Consider the following 13992-nt stretch of genomic DNA (forward strand, 5'->3'; position numbering starts at 1 on the left):
TGCAGACGGGCGGTAACTGCAAGCAAAGCGGCGTACCCGTATGTCGCTGTGCTCTTCCGGGTTTAGAGTGCGCATGTGCATGCACCCCGCTATCATTCGTTGTAGGAGGTGTATGCCAGCAGGTCTCAGCCAGTGATTTTGGACGGGACTCTGACGATCTCCTACAGCGAATGGAGATGCAGAGCTGTGCCTGTATTTGTAAATACAAGCACAGGATTTAGCTGGTTCTTCTCTTCCTGGAACCATTTTGTTCCACAGAGAGGAGATAGAGACATCACACGTGAGTAAAAGCAGTATACTGCACCCACACACATTAGAGACATTTTAACCCCTTGATTGCCCCCCGCCACCCTGCCAGTGCCATTAGTACAGTGTCAGTGTACCGTATTTTTCACTGATCACTATATTATTGCCACTAGTGACATCAGATAGCATCAGGGTCAGTTAGCGCCCCTCCCAGCCAGGGTCAGCTAGCATTAGATTGCCTGCACACTATCGTACTCACGTTATAGGTTGCTGATCACTGTCATTACTAGTATAGGGTTTGTACGGATCAATATACTGATCACGAACAAAACTATACCAGTGCCCCTTAGTATTAGTGTCCCCAAAAATGCAGGATCATCTTCGTTCGCTGCCAGCACTTGCATTTAGCCCCAACGCTCCCCCCCACCCCTAAAAAGAAGTGCAGTGCCAGTATCATTTCTGATCATTGTCACAAACCGGCAGTGTTCACAGAATCAGGCCTGATCTACGCCAGCATTAGCAGGTGAATTTTATTGGTAGCGGTTCAAGCAGTCCTTGACAGCCAGGTGCTCTTTCTCCCGTGAGTTGCACTAGATACCTGTAAATTTAGAGTCCAAAATGTCCAACCAAAGGTACACTAGTAAAGAGGCCTACAAAATTCTGAGAAGGGGAAGACTCACTGACACAATCCGCCTCAGAATATGAACCTGTAGACAGCAGCGGCACCCTGATAGGTAGCTCGGACGATGGAGAAGTCCCTGTAAAGATCAGGCGTACCCGACCCCATGAAGCTGAAGTACTAGGATCGCATGACTTGTCTTATATGCAGCAGAGTGCCAGTACTAGTGCCACACTACCTTTTGATTAACTGGCGAGCATCAGCGGCCTAGTATATCCTGGTCTTTTTCAAACCAGCACTGCAGTATCACTTGGTGACATGGCGAGCCCCATAAGTGCAGTACAAGCTGGTGCGGTGGAGAGCACAAGTAGTGTCCCACAGCCACCAAGAATTCGCACACAGGCCCGTAGAGCTCCTAGTGTAGAGCCCCTGAACGTGCTTGCAAATCCTGATTGGCAGCCCACAGATTCTGCAGTGCCCGTACTTCCCCCATTCACTGCCCAACCCGGAATTTAGGTGGAAACAGCAAATTTAACTCCCCTTGATTTTATGGAGCTGTTTTTCACAGAAGATTTGTACAATTTGATTGTGGGCCAAAGCAGTTTATATGCTCAACAATATATCGCCGTAAACCCAAATTCAAACCTTGCCAGACCATTTGCATGGAAACCTATTACAGTTTCCAAATTTAAAACTTTTGGGCCTAACCCTCAACATGGGCATTACAAAAAAGAATGAGTTGCGGTCATATTGGTCCACAGACCCAATTCATCATATGCCCGTGTTCTCTGCTGCCATGGCCAGGCATAGATATGAGATGATAATGCTCTTCATGTATTTCAGTGATAACACACTCTGTCATCCTCGGGGTGACCCTGAACACGACAGGCTCTACAAAATTTGACCCCTCATAAACCACCTCACTGAGAAATTTGCAGATGTGTATACGCCCCAGCAAAACATCTGCGTGGATGAGTCCCTCATTCACTTTACTGACCGCCTTGCATTCAAACAGTACATCCCCACCAATCGTGCCAGATTTGGGGTCAAATTGTATAAGCTCTGTGAGAGGGCCACAGGTTATACGTACAAATTTAGGGTTTATGAGGGAAGAGACAGCGAAGTAGAGCCTCCTCTGACTGCCCAGGCTATATGGGGAGCAGTAGCAAGATAGTTTGGGACTTAGTGTCATCTTTTTTCTGTAAGGGGTACCACTTATACATGGACAATATCTATACAAGTGTGCCACTATTTAGACATCTGCACAATGTTGTAATTGGCTCATGAGGCACAGTGCGACCTAATCGTCGGGCTTCCCCCAATGGCTTGTAAATACCCAACTTAGAAAGGGGGAAAAAGCCTGCTTGAGGAATGATGAATTGCTCACAGTGAAGTGGAAGGACAAACGAGATGTTTTTGTCCTGTCTTCTAGTCACGCAGATGCGACAGTCCAAATTAACACGGTATCTGGCATTGTTGAGAAACTCCTGTGTGCACGACTATAACCTTAACATGGGAGGGCTGGACTTCAACAACTAAATGATGAATCCGTACCTAGTTTCCTGGAAAGCTCGACACTGGTACAAAAAGATGTCTATTTATTTATTTCAATTGGCTATATATAACGTTTTTGTAATTTACAAAGGAACTGGACGAAGTGGATCCTTCCTAAAATTACAGAAAGAGATCATCATGGCCCTTTTGTATCCAGAAGGTGCTGTGGCCCAATCCTCAAACCCAGATGCAGTTAGCTGGCTGCATGAGAGGCATTTTCTGGATGTCCTCTCTGGTGCCCCAACCCAAAGGTCACCCCAAAGATGTTGTGTCTGTAGCAGACACGGAATAAGGCCCGAAACCCTATTTTTTGTCCCTCCTGTCCTGGCCAACCTGGTCTCAGCCTCAAGGACTGCTTCTGTCACTACCATACACTAGTGGAGTATTAGTATAGGGTACAGCACGGCAAAGTTCAGGGCACATATTCACCATTCTCACAAAGGAAGTCAAAAGATGTTAGATAGTCAGGAAACTGTCCATCACATTTTGAGAGACCCGAAATTCAGAGGATGTTACAAAAAAAAGTTTAAAAAAATAAATTAAAGTTACAAAAAAATTAAAAAATTAACAAAAAAGTGTTTATTGAGTTGAGTTCTATTGTTACTTTGTTTTATTGTTAACCATTGTTTGCTTTGCAGGAACACCATTCAGCTGCAGCACCGAACTGTTTATTCTGACAACAGGACCTGCTCAGAATATACATAAGTAGGGGTGTGTAGTGCTGTTGGATGAGATTTTTCATCCGCAGTTAAAAAAAAGAGCATATATGCCGAAGCATGGGGGCCTGGGGTGGCCAGTGGGTGGATGGCCCCTATGTTTTGGCATATATATATATATATATATATATATATATATATATTTTATAATATTTTTTGGCACATTTCATGTGTGCCCGCCATTAGAAGTGGGTGCATGCAGGGAGGCATATTTTAATGGTGGGCATACTACACACTTTTTCTGGCAGAAATGTATTCTCTTTTTTTCATTCAGCCCACAGGCTGCATAAAGAAAAAAAAAAAAAAGACCCCAGATTTCTCAAAAAAGAATATATGACAATGCCCATTGAAGTTATAAGGGATATTTGAATTCCCTGTGATAGCATTAAAAGCGATTAAAAAAAAAAAAAAAAAAAAAAAAGAAAGGAACAGTGTAAAAATAATTTTAAAAAATAATTTAAAAACCCAAAAAAGCACTCTCGCTCCCCGCGTTGACCCCGTGCTAGTATGTAAACAGCAGTTGCACCATGCATGTGAGGTATCGCTGCGAACATCAGATCAAGGGCAGTAATTCTAGCACTAGATCTCCTCTGTAAGTCTAAAATGGTAGCTTGTAAAGGCTTTTAAATCGTTGGCTATAGATATTAAAACTGTATGCAGTTTGTCACCATTGCACGGGGCATGCGCAGTTTTAAAGCATGTCATGTTTGGTATGTATTTACTCGGCATAGCATCATCTTTTATATTTTACCAAATAATTGGCCAATATATTCTGTGCATTAAAAGTAAAAAAGTGTATTTTTTTAAATATGTGACATAAAAAATTGCAGCACCCAATATTTTATTAACTAGGGTGTCTGCTTTAAAAAAAAAATATTGTTTGGGGGTTCAAGTAATTTCCTAGCAAAAAATACAGATTTTTTTCATGTGAACAAAATGTCAGAAAAGGCTTGGTCTTCGGGTGGTTAGAAGAGTGAGTGATGTGTGGCATAAACCTCTAATGCTGGGCATAAAATGCCCCCACCCCCCAAAATGACCCCTTTTTGGAAAGTAGACACTCCAAAATATTTGCTGTGGTATGTTGAGTCAATAGATTAATTTATTTTTTTACCACAAGTTTTTGGAAAATGACAAAAAACATTTTTATTTAAACTTGTCACTTAAATGATTTATTTCTCACACATGCCATAGGTATATGTGGAATTACTCCACAAAATGACCACTTTTTGGAAAGTAGATACCCCAAGGAATTTGATAAGAAGCATGGTGAGTATTTCGCAGATCTCGTTTGTTGCCAGAAGTTTTTGGAAAATTAAGAAAGAAAACAAAAACTTGTTTTTTATTTAAATTTTTTATATTTCAAAACCTTGGGAGAAAAAATGAGCTCTGTAAAATACTCCCCATGCCTCTTTTTAAATTCCTTGGAGTGTCTACTTTCCAAAAAGGAGTCATATGGGGGGGGGGGGGTTGGTGCTATCCTGGCATTTCAGGGCCTCCGAAACTGTGATAGGTAGTGAGGAAGTGAAATGAGGAAATTGCGCAGCTTCAGGCTTTCAAAGTGGTCATTGAACTTCACGCTCCTGTATGTGGCTACGCTCCCAAAAAGTCTCACACGTGTCATCCCCATACTCAGTAGAAGTAGCAGAATGTATTTTGGGGTGTAATTCCACATATACCCATGGCTTGTGTGAGCAATATATCACCCTTGATCTCGTCTTCTCCAACCGCTGCGCTCCCCACAACCTCAATAACACCCCCTTCCCTCTCTCTGACCACAACCTGATTACCTTCTCTATCTCCTCATCCTCCAATGCCTACCCCTCCAAATGTCACACTACTACCAGCCGTAACCTTAACCTGCCCCCCTCCACTCTGCAGCTGATCAACTCCTTGACAGCATCGTCCCCCGACTTGGCTATGACTGCCTATAACAACGCGCTGTCAACAGCCCTTGACTCACTAGCGCCTTTAACCACATGCAACATCAGACCCCAACCGCTCCAGCCCTGGTAGACTGATCACACCTAAACCCTCAAACGACAGTCGTGCCCTGGAGCGACTATAGCACAAAACCAAATTCCAACAAGCCTTCACCTGCTACAAATCTGCCTTCCACACCTACACCTCCTCCCTCCACGCAGCCAGACAAGCCTACTTCCTGACCCTCATCAAGGCCCTCTCCTCCAATCCTCGCCAACTCTTCTCCACCTTCAACTCTCTACTCTCTTTACCCCCACCTCCACCCAGCACCTCACTCACCACCCTTGAGATTGCCAATCACTTCAAAAACAAGATTGACACAATTCGCACTCCCTCTCAACCCGTCCCGTCACACAGCTACCCCCTCATTCCCCCTCTCCCTCGACATAACCCGCTTAAACTCCCTCCAACCCCGTTCCCCCTCACTCAACTACCCCCTCATCACCCCTCTCCCACGGCCCCACCACTGCTCTGACCCCCACTTCCACCCCACCCTACATTCCTCATACTGAAGCCCCCCAACACTCTGCACCTTTGACCTTACTACCATCGAGGAAGTCTCCAAGATCCTCTCTAATGCCCGCCTCACCACCTGCCCCCTCGACCCTATCCTCTCACAACTCCTACGACCTCCCTCCCCCTCCATCCTATGCTCCCTCACCCACATCTTTAATCTCTCCCTCTCCTCCGGCACTTTCCCCTCCCCTCTGAAGCATGCACACATCACCCCCATACTTAAAAAGCCCTCCCTGGACCCCAATGACCCGAACAACCCCAGACCCATCTCCCTGCTCCCATTCACATCCAAACTCCTCGAGCACCTAGTCTACACCCGCCTAAGCTCTCACCTCAACGACAACAACCTCCTCGATCCCCTACAGTCCGGCTTCCGTCCCCTACACTCCACCGAAAATGCCTTACTCAAACTCTCCAACGACCTGCTAACTGCCAAAGCTAATGGCCACTATTCAGTGCTCCTACTCCTTGACCTCTCCGCGGCCTTCAACACAGTCGACCACTCCCTCCTCCTCAAAAAACTACACTCCCTCAGCCTCAGAGATTCTGCTCTCTCCTGGCTCTCATCCTACCTGTCACAATGCTCTTTCAGCGTTACCTATAATGCTACCACCTCCCCCTCACTGCCCCTCTCTGTTGGGGTCCCTCAAGGCTCCGTCCTCGGGCCCCTTCTCTTCTCCATCTACACCTCCTCCCTTGGCCAACTCATACACTCTCACGGCTTCAACTACCACCTATATGCCGACAACACACAAATCTATCTCTCAACCCCCCACCTCACCCCCTCAGTCTCTGCCCGAATCACACACCTACTGAGCGACATATCAGACTGGATGTCGCTCCACTTCCTTAAACTGAATCTCTCCAAAACTGAGTTTCTTGTCTTCCCCCCAGCCCAGACCCCACCCTCCATTGACTTCTCCATCATGTCCAACAATGCCACCATCAAACCCGCCCGCAGGCCAGAGTACTTGGTGTCATTCTGGACTCCAACCTATCCTTCCAGCCCCAAGTCCAATCTTTAATAAATTCATGCAGACTCCACCTCCACAACATCGCCAAAATACGCACGTTCCTAACCCCAGAAACCACTAAACAGCTCATCCACTCCCTCATCATATCACGACTCGATTACTGCAACTCCCTCCCTACTGGCCTGCCTCGCAGCTGGCTTCAGTCGATCCTGAATACGGCTGCCAGACTCATTCACCTTTCCATCCGCTCCGTTTCCGCCACCCACCTCTGCCAATCCCTCCACTGGCTGGTTTGCGCAACGGATCAAATTCAAAATCCTAACACTGACGTACAAAGCTGTCCACCATACTGCCCCGAACTACATCACCGACCTAATATCCAAGTACCACCCAGCACACACACTCCGCTCCTCACAAGACCTCCTTCTCTCTAGTTCCCTGGTCTCCTCCTCCCATGCCCTCCTCCAGCACTTCTCCAGGGTGTCACACATCCTCTGGAACTCCCTGCCCCAACCCATCAGATTATCACCTACTCTCCTCTGCCACCTCTTCAGGGAAGCCTACCCCACCCCCTGCTAACTTGCCGACCTCCTCCACTCTTCCTACCACTCCATCCCCCACAGCTTTCTGCTCCTGTGCCACCATCCCCTCCCTCCTAGATTGTAAGCTCGAAAAAGCAAGGCCCTCGATCCCCTCATGTTTTGCATTGTATTGTTATTGTTCTGTCACGTTCTGTCCCCCTTTGTAATGTACAGCGCTGAGCGAACTATTGGCGCTTTATAAATACTGTATAATAATAATTTTTACAAGTGACAACTTTGTGTAAAAAAAAAAAAATCTTCCATGGACTCAACATTCCACTCATCAGATAGCTTAGGTGTCTACTTTTCAAAAGGGGTCATTTGGGTTGGTGCTTGTACTACCTTGGCGTTTTAGCACCTCAAGAAATGTGATAGGCAGTCAGAAAGTAAAAGCTACATAAATTGCAGTATCTATACCATAGGTTGTAGATGATATAACTTTCACACAAAGCAGTGAATATACACTTATTTGGATTTTTTTTTTACCAAAGACATGTAGCAGAATACATTTTGGCCTAAATTTATGGCTAAATTTGAGTTTATTGGATATTTTCTTTATAACAGAAAGTAGTAAAATGTAGTTTTTTCTAAAAAATTTGGGCCTTTTTTCGTTTATATCCCAAAAAATTACAAACACAGTAATGATCAAATACCACCAAAAAAACCTCAATTTGTGTGAAAAAAGGACATAAATTTCATTTGGGTACAGCGTTCCATGGCCACGCAATTACCAGTTTAAATAGCGCATGGCCAAATAGCAAAAAATGGCCTGGTCATTAAGGGGGTAAATCGTCCAAAGGGCAAGTGGATAAACAAATTGCTAGATCAAGGCTTGATCTAGGTCACGGTCAAGGTAAAAATTAATGGCTGGGGTCTAAGGTCAGGGTCAGTATATTTTGGGTAGGATTTAAAAAAAAAAACCCAATATTTTAAATTAGTATACGTGTCAGTAAGTGTTAGTGTGTTTTTAGGTAGAAAAAGAAAAATGCACATTGTTTCTAGGCCTTACTATGAGTACAAACATACACATATATGTGGTACCACTGCAATCGTCAGAAGTAGGGGAATTTATTTTGGCCTTTTTTCCTTTGTTCCCTTAACATTTACTGCCAAAAGAAAGCACAGCTTGTCCTGAAAAACACAGGGTACATTCAGCTGGATATACAAAGTAGTTTCAATGATACATACAGTTTTACTAACACATGTCAAAGTTGTAAAATTGTGTTCAGGTATTAAAATTTGTTTTACCCTCCACCACGAAGGGGTTAAATACAGGGCACACTGGCAGTTGCCAAGACCCACAGCCCTCTATCATACAAATTTCAAATTAGTGGATAGGATCTGACTCTTACCCCTTATTGTGCCCCCCCCCAAAGGAAAACTTTAAAGTAGAAACAGCAATTTTATAATGGAAAGCAAATAATACAACCTGTGCCAAAAATTTGCAAGTGTGTTATTACCCCTTTCACCAATTAAATAAAGTAGCAAGAACAAACAATAGTATAAACAAAAAGAAGCCTGGACAGAATACACAAAGCATCTACATAAAAATGACCCATTTCTTTATTCATTTGTAGTACATACAAAATACAAAATTATTCTAATCAAGCTTATTCAGTAACACAGATTGTTGTATTTTGCACATCATCAACGCCTTATTAGACAAGTCGATTGTGTCAATACAATGTGACCCCAATCAGCAGCCTGCTGTTTTTTAATTGTATGTAACTCAAAATAGACAGTGTGCAAGGTACACTTCTCATAACATTTCATATGTAAGCCTGCCTTTGTAGAATCAGTATCCATTCTATGCTCCAGTAGTGATTTGCTCTCTGTTGCAGTCCTGGCTATTTTCCATAATGACGGAACCCAGAGACTTTAATTGTGCACAATGTTCTGGCTGCACAGAACAACCATGAGTCAGTCACTGCTGGAGGAACCTGAACTGCTTGAAGAAGATGAGGAATGGCGCTCACGTTTCCCTTTTTTTTTGCCTTTCTTTTGATGATGCTTTTCTTTTTTCTGCTTTTTCTCTTGCTTGTGACTTTTACTCTTCTTTGCTTTGGGACTGTCTTCTGAATCACTTGATGAATAGGATCTACAATGAAATGATAAATGCAAAAAGAGTATTTATACATCATAACAGAGCATTTAGAATCTACATGTGTTACAGTCATAGCTTCTTGAAACCAAAAGGCTGGCAATATTTAACTGATGATCAGCATCATCAATTTAAATATGACTTTTACTGAGGGTGCTTTGAAAGTATGAACAGACAATATCCCTCAATTCAAAACTAGTGTTTGTATAGAGAGTGGCTTGCTTATTTTTTACAAATATATTAAAATTTACGTTAATATGTAAAACCACAAAACACACAATATGTTAATGCACAATTTTAAAAAAATGTTACTAATTAACTCCTTAATAACCCTTAGTTACCCATAATTAACTCTTTCCTCCCCTTCTCATTTTAACAGACTTTTGTTTCATTGATGTTTAAACTTTTTTTTTCTTCATTTGTTTTGCTTCTAAATTTTTAGTCATACATTCAAAATGTGAAAAATTTAATAAAAGTAAAGTTCACATGTTTTATAAATAGAAATTAATTTAATGTGTCTGAAAATACATTTCTATTTATAAAACATGGCAATTTTTTTTCAATTTAATGTGTCGGAAAATGAAATAAAAGCTTTTGAGCTGCTATGCGAAATTTAGAGGAGTGATGGGGATCCAGACCTGTTGGATACTAAAACCATCTTTACATAATCCCATAAAGGGACACAAACTCTATATGACCTTACTTAACGGTTGGGTCATATATATAAGGTGACAGTACAACTGGTGGAGGTGCACAAGTGTTGGTTTGGCATTAAACATCGGAGATGAACTGAGGAACACTTGATTTGTTATACCACATTGATTGCAGAGAATCATGGATGTGATACGGACACTTGGATATATTTGTGTTGGAAGACTTTCTGTATATTTGCATATATATTTATAGCTTTAAGTGAAGCGCGGCACAGTTTTTTCATAAATTAGTAACACATTTGTACGAGTATGTGTATGGTGCAAGCAATCTGCTAATATTCACATAGGGTAAATATTCACATATTGGCATAAGTATTTGGCATAGCAGCTCACAAGCTTTTATTTCATTTTTATATTTTCTTTGCTCATACACTTGTTGGCAGCAGCTATGGAAATATTTTCTTATTTAGATAGAAGGGAATTTAATATAGAGGATATATTTAATGGTGAGGACAAGGATACTAATATCACTAGTTTATTCAGGAAACTTGGTCACATTATGAATAAAAAAATTTATATATGGTGGGATATGGTCACTATGGAAAAATATATCAAAGAAAAAAATGATTCCCAGAAAACTGAGATGGGAAGTATCCATTAATGATGGATTATTGGAAGAGGAAGATATACAAGAGTGGTATATTTTTTTCAATGAAAAGGGTTTGGAGGTCTACATTTCCTCATAAAAAAGAAACAAAGGAAAATGTGCAAAATATATATGCTAATTAATGAATATAAAGACAAAATAGTGGCACTAAAAGAACAGGCTGAATGTGAGAGATTAATGAATGGAGTAAAAATATGCAGAAAAAAGATCTAGAAAATAAAAATAATAAAAAGAAAAAATATCTCAGAGTATTACAAGAATACCAACAAAAGAAGGTATTTAAATGGCAAGTGAAATGAGCCAATAATGAATTACACTCAGCTGAATCCACACTAGAGAGAAATACACCCATAAATTCACCAAAAAAGAAAAAAGGTTTGGGTGTTAAAACCCCGGAACAACAAACATCCAGAGGAGACCCACACAGAGTCAGAAATACCCATTATGATGCACATACACCACATAAAATGAAACAGGTTAATAACTATGGGAAACCGCCACATACTCCATACAGAACACTACCACACTATCCACCACATGGAGGAAGACCCCCACAAGAGAATTCATACAAAGGGTATCCACCCAAAACACAACAAGGTTATCAAAATAATTATGTACCTTATAATAACAACAACTACCAAGGACATGGGTACCAGAAACCAAAACCACAGAGACTCTATTTAAAAATAAAAAAAAAACACTTACAGGCCGTACCAAATACCTCTACAAAACAGATACTCACCCTTAGCACCTGATGAATCAGGATCTCCCATCCCTAATCCTTTTTTAGGATGGAATTGCCCTCAGGGAAGGGGAGAATACAGGGAAGGACCAATAAGAGAGGATGTAGGGGAGGAAGAAGAAAACAACAAAAAAGAAGAAGGGAACAGGAGAGGGTATCTTCAACCTTAGTTGAGTCACACTACAGGAGGTACAGATTTTGGACAAAGGATTAAAATTTGCTCCAAGTAAAAGTCTCAACAAGTTTGAGACTTACAGTTGTGTTCAAAATAATAGCAGTGTGTTGAAAAAAGTGAATAAAGCTCAAAATCCTTCTAAAAGCTTTTATTTCCATACACACAAATTCCAAATCAAAACATGAAGAAAAATATCAAATTTGTGTTGTTCCTCTAAAAAAATTGAAGAAAAGTGAATATTAGACTTTTCAAAAAAATAGCAGTGTTTGTATTCTTCTTTACAAACTCAAACATTCACTATAGAAACTGAAAAACATTTGAAGATTTTGCTTTCCTTTGAATCACTTAATGAATATTTAGTTGTATAAGCACTGTTTCTGAGAACTGCTGTACATCTGTGTTGCATGAAGTCAAGCAACTTCTGGCACCTGTGAACAGGTATTCCAGCTCAGGATGATTGGACTACATTTCACAGTTCTTCTCTATTTCTTGGTTTTGCATCAGAAACTGCATTTTTGACGTCACTCCACAAGTTTTCTATTGGATTAAGATCCGAGGATTGGGCTGGCCACTCCATAACGTCAATCTTGTTGGTCTGGAACCAAGATGTTGCACGTTTAATGGTGTGTTTGGGGTCGTTGTCTTGTTGGAACACCCATTTCAAGGGCATTTCCTCTTCAGCATAAGGCAGCATGACCTCTTCAAGTATTCTGATGTATTCAAACTGATCCATAATCCCTGGTATGCGATAAATAGGCCCAACACCATAGTATGAGAAACCTCCCCATATCATGATGCTTGCGCAACCATGCTTCACTGTCCTCACAGTGTACTGTGGCTTGAATTCAGTGTTTGGGGGTCGTCTGACAAACTGTCTCCGGCCACTAGACCCAAAAAGAACAATCTTACTTTCATCAGTCCACAAAATGTTGCGCCATTTCTCTTTAGGCCAGTCAATGTGCTCTTTGGCAAATTGTAACCTCTTCAGCACATGTCTTTTTTTCAACAGTGGGACTTTGCGGGGGCTTTCATGCAGATAGCTTGGCTTCACATAGGCGTCTTCTAATTGTAACAGTACTCACAGGTAACTTTAGACCTTCTTTCATCTTCCTGGAGCTGATTGTTGGCTGAGTCCTTGCCATTTTGGCTATTCTTCTATCCATTCGAATGGTAGTTTTTTGCTTTCTTCCACGTCTTTCAGGTTTTGGTTGCAGCCTATCATTTGCTGAACTTCTTTATATGTTTTCCCCTCTCCAATCAACCTTTTAATCAAGGTACGTTGTTCTTCTGAACAATGTCTGGAACAACCCATTTCCCTCAGAATTTCAGAAAGAAATGCACTGTAACCACCATGTACAACATTTGCTGCCTTCCTTCCTTAAATAAGGGCAATAATTGCCACCTGTTTTTCAAAGAATGAATGACCTCACTAATAGAAGTCCACACTGCTATTATTTTGAACATGCCCCTTTCAATTAGTGATTCAATTACACAGAATCAGAATCAGCAGCATGCATGTCATGACTTTCGGATTTCTATTACTCTATTACTCTACTACACCTGCTAGTAAATTATTTGCCATGTAGAAATATCATTTCTACCAAAAACAGTGATTGATCAGGTTAGTGATGTCTGACTGCTATTATTTTGACCACAACTGTATATTAGTATTCAAAAATTAGTAAGGAATCTGAACATTAAAAAATACTATGCTCAAAACCCCATTTTAACCTCCACTCTCATTGGTGATAGAACGGGAAATCATCACAGAATATTAAGAAACAAATCCACATTTAATCCAGTGGTGACAGACAACAGATGTATAGATATGTTCAAGAAGTTGTTCATAGAGGATCTGGATGGTTTATCCATAAAAAAATGTAGAGACTAAGAGAGGTATAGAAGCATTAGCAAAAAGGAAGGATATAGTTATCCACCGTGCAGACAAAGGGGGAGGGATACTTATATTATCCAAAAAGAGTATTATGAACAAGAAATTAATAAGATGCTAAGTGATAGCAACACCTACACTATTCTAAATGGAAATCCCACAAAATCATATAAAAAAGAACTGGCAAAATTATGAAAGCAGGAACGGTATATTAAATAAAAAGAAAAATACTTAATTCCATCTACTTGTAAAATACCGGTTATATACAAAAAAATTTCATAGACAGTGAAAAACCCCCTGAAAGACCCATTATAAATGGCATAGAGTCCCCCTCAGCTAGGATGGGAGAATATGTGGATTGTTTCCTACAACCATTAGTAGCTAAAACCCCAGCATATCTTAAAGACACAAAATAAAACTAATTCAGAATATAGAGCCGACTTGCAATACCATTTTGAGTACTGTTGATGTGTCAGCTGTGGGACCTCGCTTCAAGTGGTAGAGCTTCTTCAAAGCACACGGCAACTCGCTTATTTTTTAAGGGCCTGTTTGCCCACTTTTATTTAAATGTCAGTTC

The 13992-nt window shown here is 41.1% G+C and overlaps 1 protein-coding gene across 1 annotated transcript in view; it reads right to left on the reverse strand.

Annotated features, from left to right (window-relative positions):
• Positions 1–8731: 8731 nt before the first annotated feature.
• SREK1IP1 (SREK1 interacting protein 1) overlaps positions 8732–13992 on the reverse strand; it is a 108542-nt gene continuing 103281 nt past the window's right edge. The window contains exon 5 of the mRNA XM_089653455.1: positions 8732–9284. Coding sequence (XP_089509581.1) covers positions 9107–9284 — 178 coding nt within the window. The 3' untranslated portion in view covers positions 8732–9106. The remainder of the gene's footprint in view (positions 9285–13992) is intronic.

The sequence above is a fragment of the Staurois parvus genome, unplaced genomic scaffold (genome assembly GCF_062004578.1).
Source record: "Staurois parvus isolate SC_StPar_1 unplaced genomic scaffold, SC_StPar_1.0 ptg000714l, whole genome shotgun sequence".
In the NCBI taxonomy this organism is placed as follows: Eukaryota; Metazoa; Chordata; class Amphibia; order Anura; family Ranidae; genus Staurois; species Staurois parvus.